The 20,640-nt window shown below is 33.6% G+C and overlaps 3 protein-coding genes across 16 annotated transcripts; all 3 read left to right on the forward strand.

The window, feature by feature from the left end:
* The first annotated feature begins 159 nt into the window (after positions 1-159).
* LOC107425341 (uncharacterized) lies at positions 160-6,820 on the forward strand. Of its 9 annotated transcripts, none has more exons than XR_009639580.1 (10): positions 160-432; positions 558-697; positions 1,496-1,642; positions 1,746-1,805; positions 1,943-2,176; positions 3,101-3,265; positions 4,060-4,212; positions 4,463-4,534; positions 4,943-5,043; positions 5,143-6,820. XR_009639580.1 is itself a non-coding variant. In XM_048479399.2 (5 exons), the coding sequence occupies exons 1-5, from the start codon at positions 171-173 to the stop codon at positions 2,117-2,119; spliced, it is 786 nt and encodes a 261-aa protein (XP_048335356.1). In that variant the 5' UTR covers positions 160-170; the 3' UTR covers positions 2,120-2,506. The 9 variants fall into 9 exon arrangements, 2 of the variants coding, with proteins under 2 accessions (XP_048335356.1, XP_048335358.1); XR_007242553.2 differs by having other exon boundaries at positions 4,953-5,043; XR_009639579.1 differs by having other exon boundaries at positions 4,060-4,534.
* A 3,342-nt stretch (positions 6,821-10,162) lies between these two features.
* Positions 10,163-18,157, forward strand: LOC107431430 (auxin response factor 1). 5 transcript variants are annotated; one of them, XM_048479362.2, is made up of 15 exons: positions 10,163-10,510; positions 11,355-11,417; positions 12,577-12,692; positions 13,683-13,778; positions 13,870-13,926; positions 14,095-14,247; positions 14,370-14,454; positions 14,951-15,041; positions 15,141-15,305; positions 15,708-15,827; positions 15,939-16,014; positions 16,636-16,801; positions 16,876-17,378; positions 17,572-17,762; positions 17,893-18,157. In XM_048479362.2, the coding sequence occupies exons 2-15, from the start codon at positions 11,372-11,374 to the stop codon at positions 18,062-18,064; spliced, it is 2,037 nt and encodes a 678-aa protein (XP_048335319.2). In that variant the 5' UTR covers positions 10,163-10,510; positions 11,355-11,371; the 3' UTR covers positions 18,065-18,157. The 5 variants fall into 5 exon arrangements, with proteins under 5 accessions (XP_048335319.2, XP_048335314.2, XP_048335315.2 ...); XM_048479357.2 differs by having other exon boundaries at positions 10,164-10,510; positions 11,331-11,417; XM_048479358.2 differs by having other exon boundaries at positions 10,164-10,510; positions 11,336-11,417.
* A 142-nt stretch (positions 18,158-18,299) lies between these two features.
* On the forward strand, positions 18,300-20,635 carry LOC112492589 (formin-like protein 3). 2 transcript variants are annotated; one of them, XM_025076673.3, is made up of 3 exons: positions 18,300-19,192; positions 19,308-19,867; positions 20,483-20,635. In XM_025076673.3, exons 1-2 carry the CDS (start codon positions 19,127-19,129, stop codon positions 19,830-19,832), a joined length of 591 nt encoding a protein of 196 aa, XP_024932441.3. In that variant the 5' UTR covers positions 18,300-19,126; the 3' UTR covers positions 19,833-19,867; positions 20,483-20,635. The 2 variants fall into 2 exon arrangements, with proteins under 2 accessions (XP_024932441.3, XP_024932440.3); XM_025076672.3 differs by lacking the exon at positions 20,483-20,635 and having other exon boundaries at positions 19,308-20,155.
* Positions 20,636-20,640: the final 5 nt, after the last annotated feature.

Genomic DNA, 20,640 nt, shown 5'->3' on the forward strand with positions numbered 1-20,640 from the left:
ATATTTGAGTAATTTGTCTATTTAAGATAAAAAAAAATATATTATTATCTTTTTAAAGGAGAAGGTAAGAGGAAATTAAAAATTATTCGCGTCTTCGTTTTTGTAATTTCAGTTAAAATAAAAATATAAAAACAAAATTGACAAAAAATAATAATAATAATAATAATTTTATGCAATTAAATAAAGTCTCCGAGGAAATTATTCATTTCATCCTCCTTCGTATTCAATTTCAATCGCTCGGTGTTTTCTTCTTTCAATCGAGGTTTGGTTTTGACAGGGCCATGGCTTTCATCGTTGCAATGGGTATCATTATCGTCGGTATCGCGGCAATATTTATTCGCGTCGTCTATGTTGTTCACAGAACCGGAAAACCTCTGAAACCCAGAGGCAAAGCTTCACGACCTTTCAGTACGCTTATTGTCTTAGGTTCAGGTCAGTTTCCGATCTTTCTCTCTAGATATATATATATATATATATATGTTGGTGTTGAAGCAAATTGCAACTTTTTTTAATGGTGGATTTTTGGATAAAATTCCAAGTGTTTTGAATGTCTGTAGGGGGACATACCGCCGAGATGTTGAACGTCTTGCAAGTGCTGCAGAAAGACAGGTTTAGTCCGAGAGTCTACATTGCTGCTGCTACTGATAATATGAGTCTTCAGAAAGCTCGCTTGTTAGAGAGCTCCTTGGCTAAAGAGGTTTTTGAATTTTTCTTCTTTTTTTTTTTTTTTTTTTGGTGGGTTGGTGTTTATATACTTGTATGTGTGAAAATTGGCCATTTTGAATATAAATTGATGGGTTTATTTATTTATTACTTAGTTAAAAAAGTTGATCTCGAGGTTTGGTTTAGGTGGGTAATTTAAGGTTGTGTTTTCCTTTCTTGGCTTCTGGTTCAGTAAAAAGTTGGGTTCGCTGTATTGTTTGGTTTTGAGAGTCGTTCCTTTTTCTTTTTCTTTTTTTTTTATTGAAATCTTGGTACTCTTCTTGAACTGAGTATAGAAATGGAATTAATTATGGTAATGATGAGAGATTGAATTAATTGTGGTAGGAATTAGGTACCTATTGGATAGTTGGAAATCATTGGTCATGAGATTTTTGTCAGGCGTAGTCTGGTATAAGATGATTATTGTTTGATATTGTTTATCAATTGCCATCAGCCTTAGAAAAAGTTGTTACTGGCTTAAACTGACATGGACCTTTGAATCTTTGTTACTATTTATGATGCATTAGACCCTAACCCAATTCTTTGTGTTTGTAAATTAATTGAAAAAAATTGTTGTTGTTCTTGTTTCGTACTAAAAATTCGATTAAAAAGAAAAATGTGTGTGAACTTAAATTGAGTGCAGGCGGAATATTAAAAATTCTAGATGTATCTGTATCATCTGTTAGTGCTCTTTTTTCTGTTCTGGGAGCTGTAGTGCTGCTACATTTTATTATCCCACTGGTTTTTGTCATTTTAATTTGAGTGTTTATTCTCAAACTAATTTCCAATACAGGCTGGAGAGAAGGTTGTTAAGGCTTCACAGTTCCTGCAGATATATCGAAGTAGGGAAGTTGGCCAATCATATTTGACTTCTGTATGGACAACTTTAGTTGCGATTGCTCATGCACTATGGATAATGATTAGAATAAGACCTGAAGTGGTACTTTATCTATTTCTGTTTTTATCATTCATATTCATGCCATTTCTGTTGCTTTGTCACGCTGATATCTAATTGTTCATTGTCAACTTTGTTGTTACCCCAGATTCTCTGCAATGGTCCTGGGACCTGTATTCCACTTTGCATTATTGCATTCTTATTTAAGGTTAAGATGTATTCCTTGAAGTCTCTCTCTCTCTCTCTCTCTCTCTCTCTCTCTCTCTCACACACACACACACACATAAAATCCAAAATTTAATAACCAAGTAATATTGGAATTTATCATTTTAACTTTTCTTGCAGGTTGTGGGGATTCGATGGTCATTTGTTTTCTATGTTGAGAGTATAGCTAGAGTGCAAAGGCTCTCTCTAAGTGGTTTTATTCTTTATAAGTTACATATTGCAGATCAGTTCTTCGTGCAATGGCCACAGTTGCAAAGAAAATATCCCCGGGCTCACTATGTTGGTTGTCTTATGTAGTTGATCGAATTTTGATGCCCCAATGCTACTTTCACTTTACTCCCTAGGCTTCACAATGTAATTTTCATTTTTGAAATGTAACTTACATGGTTTTACATTCCTTTTCTGAGACTGGAGTATACAATGTTGACTTATCAACCTCTTGAGAAATTAGATGCATTGTAAATTCCCCCCATGATTGTCGGGGTGAGAATTATCCAATTGCCCTGAAGTTTATTCCATAGCCACAGTGATAAACATGAGTTGATTAGTTTATTATTTCATATTGTATTTGGAAGCCTTTGGAATCAGAGTTTCAGTTAATAAAAAACTGAACTGACAAAACAGTGATGGGATGTTAGTCTCTTAATATGATGGTTATCGATGATCCCTTTTACCTTTGGTTTACTTATTCCTCTTAACCTATCTATATCCTGACTGAAATATGTATTCTAACTGGCCTTATGCTATGCTTTCAATTCATTGAGTACCTAATGTTCTTTGCAAAAATTGTGCCTAACAATGTTGATGTTATCTAATGCAATTATCAACTTGTAACATAATCTTGAAAAAGAATATATTCTAGACCTCCATTGATAGATATGGAAGGACTGAGCTTTTCGATTTCTTCAATTACAGCCAAGTTCATGCTCCAAAAGTAGAAGATCAGAGATTCTATTCTAGCGAGACCACAATTTGCTTGGCTTTAGTATTTTACATCTGCTAAATAATCATAAACTAACTACATAGTTAGAAACCTAGAGTTAACCTGAGTGTCTGCTGCTATTCTAGGAGAGGACTGGAAATGCAACCATATGAATTTATAGTTCATTCTAACATTTAAGTCATTATGTACTCAGATATGTTATGCCTTATAAGTTAAACTTACAGTGGTGTTCCGTTTTGTGTTTATCCGCTTTTCTGTTATGTTTTTATTTATCATGCTGTTTATCTATGAAAATTACATCTTCATGTGACAGCTTGGTTTTGGTTATTGCTCAGATAATCCATTAAATCTGGTATCTCATGGGACTTACCAGGCTTCTACATGTTCTGCTGATGGCCTACTTATACAATGAATTAAGGCATGCATGTGCTGGACCACTAGTTATCCTTCCTCATGAAGAGGAGCATGTTTATTACTTTCCAAAGGGTCACATGGAACAGGTATGTTGAAGTTAAAGTGAACATTTCACCCTCTAGAATTTCATATATTTGTCATGGATTTTTCAACCCTAGTTTAGCCAATTTAGAATTGATACATTGGATCAAATTACTTTCAATTCTTTCAAATTGCTTTCTTGGGACATTAGTGTTAACAAATTACAAGCCAATAAGATTTGTAGTTCGATATTTTAGGGAACAAATTGCCCAATTGTAACTACATAAGTTTTGTGAGTTGGTGATTTTCTGATAAGTTTTTATTTTCCTTTTTCCAAGAAAAAAGAAAATCTTAATTATAGTATTTACAATATCTTGCATGGATGTTTCTATTGTTTTATTTTTCTTCATGACTACCAGTAATAGCATCTCATCTGCTCTAAGTATGGGGTATGGAGTCAAAATTGCAACTTCATATGTCATTGAGTATGTGATTATCAGTCTAGGAAATGAACTTTGTTTGCATGCGGCGTTTTCGGGTATGTTATGTCAATATGCCTTTTCTTGTTCATAGTGGATCTTCTATCAGTGGCTCACTTATGCTTTTAAGGTCATTGTTCTTGAAATATATGCTCAACCAGAAAGAGATGAAGTTTATGCACACATTAGTCTATTACCTGAATCAGATGAGAGTTTTCTTTCCTTTAAAATCATTATATGCCCTAGAGCTAAATTTGATCTTAAAATGCAGTCCATACATATTTTCCCAATCACCGTTGCTTCTAACCTACGCTATTCTGTTCTTTTGTTTCCCTTTCTTGGTCTTGCCGACCCTATTTCTATTTGCCTTCATGAATCAGCAAAGTGAGGTTACAAGCCCAGATCATCCACTCCCACCTTCTCCAAGGTGCACTGTCCATTCGTTTTGCATGACCCTTGCTGCTTCTGACACAAGCACTTATGATGGATTTTCTGTCCTCCATAGGCATGCAGATGGTTATCTCCCAACACTGGTAGTTTGAACTATATTATTTCCTTGATTGTAATAGACTATATATCTTTGTCACTAATTCACTCTCCCTTGTCGGGATGGTAGATGGATCTGTTGCTCTTTTTCTGAGTGCCTCTTTAAGTTTGTTTCATTCAGGATATGTTCCAGCTGCCTCCATGGCAAGAATTGGTTGCGACTGATTTGCACAGAAATGAAAGGCATTTTTATCACATATTTTGCAGTTGACCAGTTTACTTTGATTTGTGATACAGCATTCCTTTAGATCGTTGGAGATGGAGATTATTGTAAATTCCTTTTCGTCCCAAAAAGTCACAGGAAGCATGGTGAGCCAGCCCTTTCTGACTTGGAACTTTTTAAAGCATTATTTTCTATGCTTGTGGTCTTACATGCCTTGGTGTAACACCCAAACTTGGAACATTTGTCTTGTGAATGGTAAAGTCAGAATTTGCATTATATTTGCATTACTAATTTATTTCCTTGAGTAGCTGTTCTTTGGAAAGGAGAATGTTAATTGACACTCCATATGGAGACCACACAAAAAGTATTATACATTTCTATGTCTATTAGAACTTTAATAGTCTGGCATCCGTATACATTTGTATGTCTATTTTGTCATGCTAGCTAGGATTTAATGATTTATATTTTGTAATGCCTTGGGCTGGATGTGGTTTTTTACTTTGTGAATGAAATATGATAAGCTCATATATTGCTACGAATTGATATTAAAACAGTTGATTACAGGACAACCTAGACGTCACTTACTCACAACTGGGTATAGTGTTGTTGTTAGTTCCAAAAAGTTAGTGGCTGGTGATGCTTTTATTTTCCTAAGGTAAATTCTGTACATCTTATGGATGTTATCAGCTTTTACTATTGTTATTTATTACTAAATTATCGTATTTGTTTTTAATGTATTGCTTCTCTTTTTCAGAGGTGAAAATGGATAGCTACATGTTTGAGTTAGGAGGCTCATTTGACAACCAAACAAAATGCCATCTTCTGCTATTTCTAGCCATAGCCATGCATCTTGGGGTTCTAGCTACTGCATCTCTTGCCATTACTCCTGGAACCATATTGTTTGCTTTGTATTTTGTTATATTCTTGTGTTTTGGGACATATTTCTTGGACCATATCTTTATTTGCTGATACATACATTGGTTGGTTGTTGGATGAGATCTTTTTAGGAGTGTTGAGCCATTTTAAAAATTTGATGTGAGTTTCAAAGGAAGAAAACAGAGGAAGTGGCATGAGGTTTTTATTAATAATGTAGATCATTTCACAATTGCTATGCTTTTCAAGGTGAATTTTAGTTATGATCGCATGACTGTTCCTTCACCATATATTTTACTTGATTATTGCATCAAAAAATATGTGGTGAGAAAGATTAGAAACCTAGACCCTCTTTTAGCTATTGATTTCATACTTGAGGAGGCATGCCATATACCTGATAGTTTTGTTTGTTGTCATATAATTTAGGCAATAGTGCAGTTTAATAGAGTGACTACAAATCATGAAGTTATTTTATAAGATTATCTAGTATATCTTGTATTTCTTCTTGGTCTTCTTTATGGAACCTTTCATTGATTTCATATTTAAAGCAAGCATACCATAAACCTGTTGTTATGTTTCTAGATTTTATTTAAATCAGGTAATGATATACTTTCTTGATGCAGTGGTCTAATGGTTGATTTAGCTTCATGAAGTTATTCCATGAGATGGATTAGATTTTCGTTTGGGAAGCTTTGGTTTTCTTCTTTTCTATGTGATTATGAAATGAATTCAAATGCATTCATGTCCAGAACCTGCTAACAAAAATTTTGTCACTGCAAAAATAGAAAAAATTTTGAAATTTGACATGCAACTGAACTATTGACTTAGCTACTCTTTGCTATATAAATTGATAGTAGGATTAGTGCAGAAAATTATCCCTTCTAGTGCACCCTTTCTCAATTCCATGTCCTTAAACGTTGACGTTAAGAAAAAGAAGAAAACTGCCAAATGATGTTTGAGTTGAAGTTCTTAAAACTTCTTACCTTATCAAAATTCTATATTTTAATATTCATATTTATATTTATAAAAAAATTTATAGCGTGGATAATCCGCATTATGGTGTGATGCAGATTTCAATATTGATGATGGTTTTCTGTCTGATGTCATTAACGAAGTTTTTTTAAAACTATCATTAATATTAAAGTTCATATGACAAAAACATGCAAACATCTGCATCATAGACGGATTCTATAATTATATAATTATATATGTATATATATTTGGATTTAGGATTTATATGACATTATAAATTAGATATGGCTATATGCTGTACAGGAAGCTGCATGTGTGGAAGAAAATAGGGGGAAAATCAATGGTGTATTTTAGAAGAAAAAGAGGCTAAGAGCCAAGGAAGAACACTCCATCCAATGGTTTGCATGGATAATGCAGTTTACCAAGCAATTCATAATCAAACACCTAAATTTATTTTGGCGTTGCGTGTGCCAATAAATTGTTTGTTGGTTTTAAATTGCTCGTTACTACGAGTTATATGAGATGATGGGGTGTGACAGTTATATTTAATATTTTTCTTATTTTATTTTTTATTTTTTGGGTATCTAGAGTCAAGCGAGAATTAACTCTCCAAGCTTGCGTTTTTAATGTTTTTCTTATCTTATTCTTAAAAACATCAGATCTGATCGGCTACATTGAACTATGGCTGAGAAAAAAATTGGAGATTTTATTTTTACGCAAAACAACCATCACATCCCCACCTTGTTTTGTTCCTATTAGAGAAAGATGATATGGTAGGAATTTAGGGTCCAGGCATATTTTTTTCATTTTTCTTTTTCAATTTCTTTTAAATAATTTGCCAAACGCCCATTGTTATGTCTTTTTTTTTTTTTTTTTTTTTAAGAACAATTTATTAAAATAGAAGTAGTAAACATAGTCAAAAATGGTGTTTTGGCAAATTAATTTTAAATTTTTTAAAAATAAAAGAATTTGTTTGGAAAGAAAAAATAAGTTATTTTTAAAAATTATTTATCTTTTTATTTTATTTTAAAATTATGTTAGGTACTGATTTTGGTGTAGAGTTTAGATCCAAACATCTACATATTTGTCTTTATTGAACTATTTATAGTTTTCAAAAACATAGAACTGTTTTTTAGTTACATAGACAAAAGTAAATAAATAAATAAAAAATGTTCTCGTAAAACAATTGAAATTTTATTTTTTTGATAATAAACAATTGAAAACAGGAAATAGAAAATATGGCCAAAATAGTCCTTGATAATGTGCAAATTTTCTATCACGCTCAAGTCATTGTGATCATATATCTTTTTATTTGTCCTGCAATATGTTTTGAGGGTACACGCATGCTGTAAAACAAATGAGGTGGGAAAGGCCAAGAAAAGGTCCATTATCAATGGTACATTAATTGAACCACGACCCAAACATGACTTTCATAATTTTATGCCATGAACTAAATGTGCTATATGTCATAATCAATTTGACAAAAACAAAATTACAAAGTCTTTGAATCAATAGGAATTATGAATGGGAATATAATAGGGGATATAGGTTGGTCAGAATATCCAAAAATATAGATACAAGCACGTAATATACTTTTAGTCAAATCGGCTACGCATAAGATTCCATTAATTTTTCTCACTTTTCCATATTTGGAAGATTACCATAATACAAATTTGACTTTTTGATGATTCTGCTTCATTTCTTGTAAAGTTCGGTTCGAAGACATCTCACTTCCTTTAACCCTCCCCAAAAGAAAAAAATAATAATAAATAACTAAATATAAAAAAAGTCTTTTTTTATTGCTAAAATTTGAAGACTTTGGTGGAAAAAATTTAACTTAAAAATCACCAAAAAATAACAGAATACGAATGATAACAAGATTGAAGATTCATGGAAAAATGTTGTATATAAGATTTTTGGTCAATATTATATTAAAAAAAAAGGTGAATTACAAAACAAAGAAAAAACTAACAAACGTACATGCAAAGGTGGTGTATGACAAAACAAAAATAATTAATAATAACAACAAAGACTTTGAAAATTTCCTTGCACTAATAGAAGATTTTTGGAAAAAATTAAGTCAGTGCAAAAGCCACACGTCTCGTTAACAAGATATGTACAAAGCCACACATTTTATTAATATGTGCAAAAACTACACGTCTCGTTAATATGATATATACAAAAACCACATGTCTCGTTAACATGATATGGATCTATCCGATAAATTGCAGGTTTTGATCCATAATATTAAATTGGATTCATATAAATTTTATTTGATAAAACTTATTAAGAAAATGGATAATAATGGAAGAAATCCGTTAATATGAGATAGTTTTATAATTTTACGTAACATGATAATTTTATTTTGAAACTAAATTTACATGGAAATTTAAATTCTGATGTGTTGTTTTAGATTTATTATTTTTTAATAGTCATGTTGAATTTTGAATGTTGATTTAGTTTGTATTTTTTGAATATTTAAAATTGACAATACACATTATTTATTTACATAAATCTTTAATATGATTTTAATTTGTAACATTTTAAATTGACAATTATTAATGCATCTACAATTTTAATATTTAGATTTTTTTTTGAAATGTTTGAATTATCAACAAACAAATCCATTTATTTATTTTTTTAAGTTTCATTATGTCATTATAGTATTTAATCAAAATTTGATATATATGGTTAATGAGTTAAGACGTTGTATTATAAATTATATAATAATTTAATAAACGAATTCACGTTCATATATGCTTAATAGGTTATAATCGGATGAAAAATTTAATATAAATACAATATAATATGACATAAATACACTTTAATATGACATATTGTATGACATAAATAAATACACTTTAATATGATATATTGCCAAACCTTAAAAAAGTAATTACGATCCCTATAAAGAAGAATCATTTAATTGGTTATTAACAATCACCGAGTAGGTGATTTTATAAAATCAAACTCACTACAAAAATAATTTCGTGAAACACGCAGAAAATGTTTTTATCAACTTGAAAGTAATTTTAAACATTTTAAATTTGCTTCCAAACAAACAGTTGGAACACTCTGTAATTTATAATTTTTTTCAAAATTTTATGTTTTAGTTATACCAGGTCAAAAAATAAAATATCAAATAAATATAATATAATTATGTGGTGGAGTGGAATGGAGAGGGGTGGCAGAGACGGTGGGGAATAGGAGGAGTAGAGGTACTATTTGTATGTGGGGTGGGGTACAATACGAAAAAAGTGTGTTTTTTTTCTTTTTTTTAAAGGACTGAAAAGGGCAAAAGCATGAGGACTGATAAGTAATTTCACAACAAACCTACATAATTACCGTACAAGACCATCTTATCGATTTTTTAATTAAAACCCACAAATAATAGTATGAAAGAAACCTCTGAGACGTACCTTAGTCAGTGTACGAAATTTACATATTTGTCCCTGAGAAAAGTTGGGAAAAATAAATTGGGGGGATTTGGGAAAAGGAAAATTGAGTAGGGAGGAAAAGGGGATTTTGTTGCGCATGGATAATGGGACAGTGGGAATCTTCAAAACTTGTAGGGATTTAAGGGCACGCTTTGGATCGCTGTTTGCTCTTCCTTAACCCACCGAAATTTCCCAATTTCCCACCCAATCTTTTATTATTTACAAATAAATAAATAATTATTGTAATGAATTGGGGGTGGTGCGCAGTACGCACTCTCCTTTCTCTCTCTCTCTCTCTCTCTCTCTCTGTGTCTGCGTCGCTTTTTACTTTGTTTTTTTGTTTTTTTTTTTAAAATTATCATTATTATTATTTTTTGTTGTGTGTGTAAAAAAGGCCAGTCCAAGTCTAACCCCATTTGACGCAGACAAAAAGATTAATTAAACACAGTTTATTTATTTATTTATTTTTTTAAACAAAATGAGAAAATAGATGTAGACAGAGAAAGAGTAAAAGAGAGAGAAAGAGAAAGAGAAAGAGTGTGTGTCTCTGAAAAAACAAAAGGAAAAAAAAAAAAAAAAAAGGCAAAGAAGGGTTCGTGTCGGCTTCAACCAAACACGACCTTATCGTCGTCGTCGGATCCCCCCAAATCGATCTGCTCACAAAACCAAACCCTCTTCTTCTTCTTCCTTCGTATTCTTCTTCTTCTTATTCTTCTCTAAATTCTCCTCCAATTCACTCGCCAGAAGCTAGTGGTCTCTGCTGTACAGCTTTATTTTTTCCTTGGTTTTCGAAACTGGGGGTTTCATTTCTTTTCATTTGCTTTTCGCTTCGTCTTTGAGGTAAATTTTTTTTTTCTTTGTATTTATTTTGTTTGTTTGTTTAGGACAGAGGGTTTGGTCTGTTCCGTACGCTGAGAATCGGAAATCTATGAGATCCAGTGTTTGGGGGCTGTTGTTTGGTTGGTAGGAAAATAGTCTGAATCGAGAGGCAAGTGCGAATTTTTTTTTTTTTTAAATTTTCTTTTTGTTGGTTGTGTAAAGCATGGAATGTATTTTCCTGCCAAGTGTTTTTCTTTTGGTTGGTGAGGAAATGATAGAACGGAAAAAAAGGGATTTGAACGGTTGTAGCTATGAATTTTGTATGCCCTTCTCATTTTCATTGTTGCTGGGTGGAAATCCAACTCTTTTTTTTTTTGGGGGGGGGGTATTGAACTGAATCAGAGTGTTTCTCATGGGTCCAGATCAAAGTCTACCGAATGGAAAATGCGTTGGATTTTTGGTTTAATTTTTTATAAAAATTATTTTATTTTTTCACAAGATAGATGTCTTTTAAAGTAACGAGCATTTTATTTTTCACTTTACAGAAAAAAAAAAGTCTGCAGATTTTGCGCATTAAAAGTCTCGCGGCTTTATTATTGTTCAGGGATTTGCGTTAAAGCTCTAGAAACCCAAACTTTTTTTCCATTTCTTTTTTTCTGCATTTAAGTCACAGAGCAAACAACTCTGTCACAAAGTGAATAACTAAATGGCTTTTACTATCGTGCTCTCAAGCCAATTTGAGCATTGATTATGGTTGATAATAAATGGTTTTAGTTAATGGGTTTGGTTTAGTTGGTGAAGAATTAATGCAAGCAACTTTTTTAATTTTGGCTTTCTATAGAATAGATTTGAGCATTTGGTGCAGATTTGCGTTGCTCTGCCATGGCTTTCTCAGCTACGAATCACTCCTCTGGAGGAACCCATACAGGTTTGAGTTTTTCTTTTCACAAAGCCTCTCGTTATTTTTAAAATCTTCTTTGCTGCTTTCAATTTATAATTCTGGAATGTTAATAAATGGCAACTGAAATGGATATCTATTTAAAATGGGAGTTGAGTAACCAATTTAACCTGAAATGGTATATTCTCATATTGTGTGCGCAACAAAACTTTTAATCAAGCTTTGGTTGATGATGCATTATTGTCCAAGAAAATTTTGTCAAGGGGTTGTTGTTTTGGCATTTTGGAAGGAACTATTTTGCTTGTCTGTTATTTGACTTTGCTTGTCCATTCAAGAAAATTTGCCCTTAATGCAAACTAGGTATTAACTACAGGATTTGATATTTAGCTGCTTTCGGTAGTTGAAAACTTTTTTAGGTTTACCACCTAAATTTTCCCAAATTACAATGGAAGGACCAAGCTTTTCAGTTCTTTCAGTTATAAACAGGTCCATGCTCTAGTGAGACCATGATTTGCTTTGCCGTAGTATTTTACATATACTAAATAATCATAAACTAACTTCACGATTAGAAAACTAGAGTTAGCTTAATTCATAGGTTGCGACTGCTGTGGAAAGGGACTTGGGAAATGTAACTATAAATCTAAGTTAACTTAGTGCAAGAAGTTATGAATTTATAGTTCATTCTAACATTCTTAGGACCAGAAGGCAATGAAATGGAGTTTTTGCAGTTTGCTTAGCAAAGCTGTTTGAAATGAAGGTTCAGATAACTGAATATTTGGATCTTTGCTTTCTCGTGTGTCTGTTTATTTTCGCATTTGACCTGGAATTGGCTGATAGCTGATAGCTGATAGCTGATAGCTTTGCAAAATAATGGCATTTTTCTAGGGCATGTGCATAACATAATTAACATTTATTTTGTAAATGTAAGAAGATAGGATGTACTCAGGTATACTAATTTGGTTTTATAACTTAAACTTACAGTGGTGTCCATTATTTTGGTTGTATGCTTTTCTATTATGCTTTGATTTGACAGGCTTTATCTATGAAATTACATTTATCATAATTTATCATAGCATTTTTGGTTGTTACTCATTAAATCCATTAAATGTGGTATCTCATGGGCCTGGCCCGGCTTCTACATATTTTTTGTTAGGCCTTTTGTTTACTTTAATTGCATTATTTTATGCAGGGGCCTCTGCTGATGCCTTATATAAGGAATTATGGCATGCATGTGCTGGACCACTCGTTACCCTTCCTCGTGAAGAGGAGCGTGTTTATTACTTTCCACAGGGTCACATGGAACAGGTATGTTGAAGATAAAGTGAAAATATCAGCCTTTAGAATGTTATTTTCTTGTTATAGATTTTCAACCCTATTTTGCTTACTTAGATTCAATACATGTGATTAAATTGCTTTACTTAAATTCAATACATGTGATTAAATTGCTTTACTCTGTTATTTCTAATGCCTCTTTCAAAATGTCGCTGTTGACAAATTACAAATATGATAATGCATTAGCCTATTATGGTCTTTTATGGAACAAATGGCCAAATTATTAATTATATAAGTCATGCGAGTTGGTGATTTGCTGATTAGGTCTTGATTTTAATTTTTCAAGAAAAGAAGGAAAAATCTTGATTAGACCTCCAATATCCTGCATGGATGTTTCTTCAGTTTTACACTTTGCACATGACTACCTATGATAGCATTTCTTCTGCTGTAAGTATGGGGTAGGAGTCAAATTGTATGTTTGTATGTCATTGGACATTTGATTATTTGTCTAGGAAATGGACTTTGTTTGGGTATAGTATAGTGCGTCGGAATGATATGGTAGGATTGATTGTTTAGAATTGTTTAAGTTGCAATCGATTTGAAAAGCTTAATTTAGTAGAAAGTGCACTCAAATCAAGCCGATAGAATAGTCTTTTAGCACTCTTCACATGTACACCTAAACCAACAGTGGGATTGAAAGTGGAACTTACATGTGCATAGAAATAAATTGTCAAAATCTGATGAGTGTCAAAATCTGATGAGTAGAGTTTGGTTAGAATATGAGACAAACAACTATAGGTCAAATAAGGTACCATCAACTCAAATTAGTAACTGCTTAAGCTAAATAGGAAGTGGACCAAAAGTAAGTATCATAGTTCTTCTACTATCTTCCCTGTCTGTATCCAAAAATTGTACAAGTGAAAATACAAACTAAATATTTCAGTCTGGTGTCATGATGATTAGTTTCTGTTTTATTTAACTTTGTCAATCTCCACAAACTTAACATATATGCTTCTTTTGCAGCTGGAAGCCTCAATGCATCAGGTGTTGGAGCAGCAAATGCCTTCATTTAATCTGCCATCTAAAATTCTTTGTAAAGTTGTTCATGTTCAGCTTCGGGTATGTTATGTCGAAATGACTTTTCTTGTTCATAGTGGATCTTCTATTAGTGGTTTGCTTATGCTTTTAAGGTCTTGTTCTTGAAATGTAGGCTGAACCAGAAACAGATGAAGTTTATGCACAAATAACTCTGTTACCAGAAGCAGAAGTGAGTTTTCTCTTGTTTGAAATCATTATAAGCCATGAAGCTAAATTTGATTTTGAAATGTATTACTTACATATTTTTATCGTGCACGATTGCTCCTAACCCATGGCATTTTTTTCTTATGTTTGCTCCTTTCTATCTGCCCTTTTTCTGTCTGCCTTCATTAACCAGCAAAGTGAGGTCACAAGTCCAGATCCTCCACTCCCAGATCCTCCAAGGTGCACGGTCCATTCATTTTGCAAGACACTTACTGCTTCTGACACAAGCACTCATGGTGGATTTTCTGTCCTCCGGAGGCATGCTGATGATTGTCTCCCACCACTGGTACTTTATTTACTTGATTGTAATAGACTATGTATCTATGTCCTGTTCACTGTCTCTTGTTGGGAGTGTAGATGGGATTTCTTGCTCTTTTTTGTAAGTGCCTGTAATTTTGTTTCATTCAGGATATGTCCCAGCAGCCTCCGTGGCAGGAATTGGTTGCGACTGATTTGCATGGGAATGAATGGCATTTTCGTCACATATTTCGAGGTTCGTTATTTTGTTTTGATTTGTGATGCTGAATGCCTTTAGTTTGTGGGAGATAGAGATTATTGTAAATTCTTATTTGAAACATTTTTAAAGTGTTATTTTTTTAAGTTTATAGGCTATATAGCCTTTGATTCTGATCGTGTGATGTCCCAACTTGGAACATTTGTGTTGTGACTAGTGAAGACAGAATTTGCATTCTATTTGCATCTTTACTATTTTATTTTCCTTTTTAAGAGCTGGTAAGAAACACATTAGCGATTTGTGGAAAGTTTCTGGAAAGTAGAATGTTAAAACACGAAAGTATGGTATTAGATTCTCTCAGAACAGTAATGGTCTAGTATCTTTATGTATTTCTATCTCTATATTTGTCATGCTGGCTAGGCTTTGATGATTTAAAATTTTTAATGCTATGGATTGGATGTTGTCTTTAGAGTGTGAATGTAATACTACAAGGTCATATATGGCTGTGAATTGAACTTAAAACAATTGATTACAGGGCAACCCAGACGTCATTTACTCACAACTGGGTGGAGTGTTTTTGTCAGTTCCAAAAAGTTAGTGGCTGGTGATGCCTTTATTTTCCTAAGGCAAGTTCAGTACATTTCCTGGGGATTATCTGCTTTTACGGTTGTTATTTATTACTAAATTATTTATTTCTTTTTTAATGTATTACTTGTCTTTTCCAGAGGTGAAAATGGAGAGTTACGTGTTGGAGTTAGGAGGCTAATGAGACAACCAAGTAACATGCCATCTTCTGTTATTTCTAGTCACAGCATGCATCTTGGCGTTCTAGCTACTGCATCTCATGCCATTGCTACTGGAACACTCTTTTCTGTCTTCTACAAGCCAAGGTCCATGTCTTTTTCTTGGTTTAGGGCAACTGAAATTTCTATGTTGTTTACTTTGTATTTTTTATATTCTTGTGCATTGGGCCTTGTTTCTTGGACCAGATATCTATATTTGAGGATGCTATGTTAAGGCATTTTAAATATAAAGCAATTTTTAATGAGAAAAAAGAGGAAGTGGGATGAGGTTTTCAAGGTTCTTAGTTTGTAGCCCATCATCCCCCTTTTGTCAGTTGATTTCAAGGTTTAGTTATGAATGCCCTACTGTTTGTTCACCGTTTACTTGATTATTGAATGCTTCTTATTGCCTTGATAAATAATTTTCTCCCCCTTTGTGCCTGTTCATATGCTATTGCTTTATCCTATCACTATAAATGATGTTTGCTAAACTAGCTTCATTTTTATCAGAACAAGTCGATCAGAATTCCTTGTTAGTGTTAACAAATACCTTGAAGCTCGAAGTCACAAACTTTCTGTTGGGATGAGGTTTAAGATGAGATTTGAGGGTGAGGAGGCTCCTGAAAGAAGGTATATTGTTAATTTTTTCTTTTAGTTTTTAATTTTTTTTTATTTTATGTTTCTTCTCCAAGGAAATGATGAACTTGAATTTGTACCCTAAAATATTTCCCTGACCTACAGGTTCAGTGGCACAATTGTTGGTGTTGGAGACAACTCATCATCTGGATGGGCCAACTCTGAGTGGCGGTCTTTAAAGGTTCACATATTTCCTCAATTATTCTTTTACTAGTATTCTAACGTGCAGCTTGGACAATCCTTTTGCTTTTGTGAAGGAAATTCTTGGAACTTGTGCATGAATTTCTCATGTTACCAGGTTTTAGTAGGAGAGTTCTTTTGGGGGATAATTTAGTAACAGCATATATGTTCTACATGCAACTAACAAGATACATGAGAAGGGATGAAAGAAGAAAGGGAGAGGGAGAGAGAGAGAAAAAAAAAAAGGGGAAAAAAAAAAAGAAAAAGAAAAAGAAAAAGAAAAAGAAGAAAGGGGAAAAAAATAAAAAATAAAAAAATAAAATAAAAAAAAGATTCTGACTACAAAGATATCTGTATATTCTTCTGAATTCATTTGTTTAGCATGGGTTTGGCCCTCCTACTTTTTTACTTTCAGTGGGAGCTATAGGAAATGTGCTCTTTTTTGCCTTTTCTTGTGGTAGCTGCTGCTTAGATTCAAAATTCCTTTAGATTTTTCATTTGGACTATGCAGGAATATTTGACTACGACATACTTCTTGAACATACGTTTTGATTGATTTATTTGTTTGTTTGTACATTTGAAATTGATTCATCTTGTCAACTATTCACATTTTTATCTTCAGGTTCAATGGGACGAACCTTCATCCATATTGCGACCTGAAAGAGTATCACCATGGGAATTGGAGCCGCTTGTGACAGCTTCCCCCCCGAGTTCTCAACCTACGCCAAGGAATAAACGTGCACGACCTTCTGTTTTACCATCACCTTCCCCAGATCTTTCTGTACTTGGTATGATATGTTCTTACTGCTGTTCTTAACTGCTCCACTGCCATCATATTGATTCTCAATTTAAACATTTTTAGGTGTATGGAAATCTCCAGTTGAATCACCATCAGCCTTTTCATATTGCGACCCACAGCGTGGACGAGAACTCTATACATCACCCAAGTTTAGTTCTGTTTCAAAAACCAACTCTCTTGGTTTTAGTGGGAATAGCTCTCTGGCTGCTGTTTCAAGCAACTCAATGTACTGGTCTAATCGAGTGGAAACTGTAACGGAGTCTTTTTCGCCTGCTATCAACAAAGACTCTGGGGAAAGGAGACAGAGCACAGGGAATGGCTGTAGGCTTTTTGGGATTCAGCTACTTGAAAATTCCAATATAGAAGACACTTCACCAGTGGTTACAGTGTCAGGAACTGTTGGGGATATTCGACCAGTTCCATCTTTAGAAGCTGAATCTGATCAGCTCTTTGAACCTTCAAATGTTAATCGAGCTGATAATCCGTCTGTAAGTTGTGATGCAGAGAAATCATGCCTGAGATCTCCTCAGGAGTCACAAAGCAGGCAAATTAGGAGTTGCACAAAGGTAATGCTTGACTGTTTCTTTCTTATGTCTGTAGTATTGGTCTTGAATGCACATCTTTGAGAATGGTGTTTAAGAATGCGGAGCAATGCTGGATGTCCCACTTCCCCCATCTGTGCATCTACTTGTTAAAACCTGATAGTGTCTGCTGAGTGTTAATTTGGTTTACCTCATAGAATATGTATGTGTATTTTAGGTTCACATGCAAGGGATTGCCGTTGGAAGAGCTGTAGATTTGACACGATTTGACCATTACGAGGATCTGCTGAAGAAACTGGAGCAGATGTTTGACATCGAGGGTGAGCTCCGTGGGTCCGCTAAAAAATGGCAAGTTGTCTACACTGATGATGAGGATGACATGATGATGGTTGGGGATGATCCATGGCAGTAAGTTCATTTGACCGAGTTGTTATTATTTTTTTTTGATCTGTCAAGATTGTAATAAATGATAGTCTTTTTGTTGTCTGCTAGCAACCTTAGGATTTTGATCTTGTTTAAACCTTGATTTTCACTGCAGTGAGTTCTGCAATATGGTGAGGAAGATTTTTATCTATACAACAGAAGAAGTCAAGAGGTTATCACCCAAGATAAAACTCTCAGTCAATGAAGAGGTCAAACCTGGCAAGGCAGATTCTGAAGGGGTAGTCAACAATGATGACCAATTGTCTATTGTGGGATCTGGGTGCTAAGATGCCCATGTCTCTCCATATATATCGAGTATTGAAAAGAACAAAAAATAAAAATCCAAAAAAAAAAAAAAAAAAAAAAAAAGAAAAAGAGAAGAGCAAGAAATGAAGTGGATAAATGGAACTTGACTGTCGCCTTAAGATTCTGTCTGTAGGTATTACATGGTCGATCGTATTCAAAACCAATTACCCAGAATGGCTCAAAACAGTTTCTGAACAAGCTGAGATGAGGGGGACGGCTCGTCGGCAGACATGCCATTTGGAGACTGACTTGATCACATTTAGGTTCGGGTGTTTTGGTTATTGTTTTGTGGTCTAGTTTTGTCAAGAGAATCTCATGGTGCTTGTTTGTTCAGACTCAGATGGGCTTCAAATTTCTTTCTGCTCTGTATGAAATAGAAGAGTCTACGCCTTCCCTTTCATATATTTTTGTCCTTTTTTTGGCCTTTTTTTTCTTCTTTTTTTTTTTTGGGGTTTGTTGTCAAGACATGTTGCATTTCTTTTGTACATAAATATATAGCCTTTCTTGCTTTCTAATGCATGTGTGATTCTTATCAAGTAGATGTTATTTCAATAGTCACCCAGGAGGTTTTTTATTTAATTTTTATTCTTTCATCTAAAAGTTGCAGGAATTCAAACTGAAATATGGACAGGAAACTCAGCGAAGAGGAGTTCGAGAAATAATTGTTATTATATATTTTTTTAATGTTGTTATGTTCTACTTATGTTTTCATAGTTGAAGAGACGTTTAAAATGCAAATACATGATGCAGATGGTAATTATCAATATTCAGATCCAAATTATTCTCTTTGTATTTGTTATGAATTTTTGGATTTTTTTATTATCTTTGTTATTTTCCACTTGGAAGCATTTGACGAGGCACACCGTATAAAACTTGCAAATATGAAAACTGTAAGGGGAAATCAAATATAACAAAACGAAATAAATTAAAGAAAAAAGAAAAAAGCACAACTGCACAAAAATATATTAATCTAAGATCTAGATCGTGAAAGTGGGGCCACTAATTGGGTAGCCAACGGTCATAATATTTGAAAAGCACAAAGTATGTGCTTTTTGACATACTTTCTAGATCAGCCTTCAGTTTTTCAAAGATTCCATGGCGACGCTCTTGTAAGTCCTAAGGAAATTACTGTTATCATAATATATATACATATATATAAAATATTATATACATCCAAATAAGAATACTAGCTGAAATTCTTTCATCTTTACAACATTTTCTTAGCTCCCAAGCAGGAACATGATAAAAGCTGTGAAGAAGCTCAAGTTCTGGTCTAGAAAGAAGAGAAAGAAGAAGACCCATCAGTCCTACTATTCTCCTCCTCCTCCTCCTCCTTATCCACCACCACCACCACCACCACCAAGAAGCCATTGTTGCTGCTCATGCTACTCCTCTTCAACTCAGCCTTCGGCTCCACCTCTTCCACCATCGTGGTTCGACTCTGATCTGACCCATGACACGTTTTTGGGACCTGGGGTCCATCCTCCAGCTCCAGAATCATCCTTTCCAAATCCAAACCAACCTGAAGAAATTGTGCTGGATAGTACCACCACCCCACTCTATCCAACATTGCCTGAAAGCAACTCATCTTATCAGCAATACATGGTTCCAAACCCAGTGTATGGCATACCAGTTTCACAAACATCTAGAAGAGAAAAATCTGGTGGAATTTTTGGTTGTGTTGTCAACTTCGGAATCCATCTGATTCGATGCTTCGTTCCATGTTATCGAATTCGCGAAGTTCGCTGAATGGTTATAAAAGTATAGTTATGCTCTTGCTTTTGGTATGTTTATAGCTTTTCAAGATCTGTCTGTTTTGAAAATGGTGTGGCTATCTTGGAATGGGGGGTAGTATTTTCTAGACTCAGGTCACTGCATATTGATATCATTCTTAGACTAATTGTAAAGCATATGTAATTAGACAAGTGAACTGAAAGATGGGTATGCAGATTGCTTGTTTTGATTCTCAAATCTGTTTCTGTTTTTGGTTTCTGCTATAGGAGATTGTATTTCTACCCTTCATAAACATAAATGAAATCTATATACACACATAAGACATAGTATTTTAGTTTTGCTCCTGAATGGACCTATTCTTTGATTCATTCTTTCATAATCAATACCAGAGCAATGCTAAATGAACAATCTTTCCTTGCTCCATTAATTATTAATTTATCTTTAGATTCTTAGAACGCGAAGTGAAAAAGAGTATTTGAAAAATTTTGGTCTTGAAGTCGATTGTTGTTTCTTTTTTGTTGAATATGATTATAGTTATAATGTTTCGTTGGTAGCCAAGTGAAAAAACCAATAGAAAAATATGTTAATAAAAACATTAAAAACAGATCAGAAAAATAATACAATTTTTGTGGTCATCTATGTTCTCATTAAGATTTCTTTTACAGAGCCAGTCGTTGGAGAAAAATGCATTGCCAAAAAGTTAGCCTCAATCTGAGTACTGCAGCAACAATTAGGCACCGTTTTTTTTTTTTTTTTGTTTCTTCAATGAGGGAAAGGAGCTTAGACCATTTGCTAGTAACATGTAAAGTAAAATGTGATTCAT

The sequence above is a fragment of the Ziziphus jujuba genome, chromosome 7 (assembly GCF_031755915.1).
Source record: "Ziziphus jujuba cultivar Dongzao chromosome 7, ASM3175591v1".
Classification (NCBI taxonomy): domain Eukaryota; kingdom Viridiplantae; phylum Streptophyta; class Magnoliopsida; order Rosales; family Rhamnaceae; genus Ziziphus; species Ziziphus jujuba.

What these genes read in the sequence shown, in the direction of transcription:
- LOC107425341 (XM_048479399.2), top strand. Translation starts at nt 171, where the DNA reads ATGCAATTAAATAAAGTCTCCGAGGAAATTATTCATTTCATCCTCCTT. An exon ending in GCTTATTGTCTTAGGTTCAG is followed by an intron (nt 433 to 557) that starts GTCAGTTTCCGA and finishes GAATGTCTGTAG; the next exon opens with GGGGACATACCGCCGAGATG. An exon ending in TTAGAATAAGACCTGAAGTG is followed by an intron (nt 1,643 to 1,745) that starts GTACTTTATCTA and finishes TTGTTACCCCAG; the next exon opens with ATTCTCTGCAATGGTCCTGG.
- LOC112492589 (XM_025076673.3), top strand. Translation starts at nt 19,127, where the DNA reads ATGTGCTTTTTGACATACTTTCTAGATCAGCCTTCAGTTTTTCAAAGA. An exon ending in GATTCCATGGCGACGCTCTT is followed by an intron (nt 19,193 to 19,307) that starts GTAAGTCCTAAG and finishes ACATTTTCTTAG; the next exon opens with CTCCCAAGCAGGAACATGAT.
- LOC107431430 (XM_048479362.2), top strand. Translation starts at nt 11,372, where the DNA reads ATGGCTTTCTCAGCTACGAATCACTCCTCTGGAGGAACCCATACAG. An exon ending in GATGCCTTTATTTTCCTAAG is followed by an intron (nt 15,042 to 15,140) that starts GCAAGTTCAGTA and finishes TGTCTTTTCCAG; the next exon opens with AGGTGAAAATGGAGAGTTAC. An exon ending in AAATTAGGAGTTGCACAAAG is followed by an intron (nt 17,379 to 17,571) that starts GTAATGCTTGAC and finishes TGTGTATTTTAG; the next exon opens with GTTCACATGCAAGGGATTGC.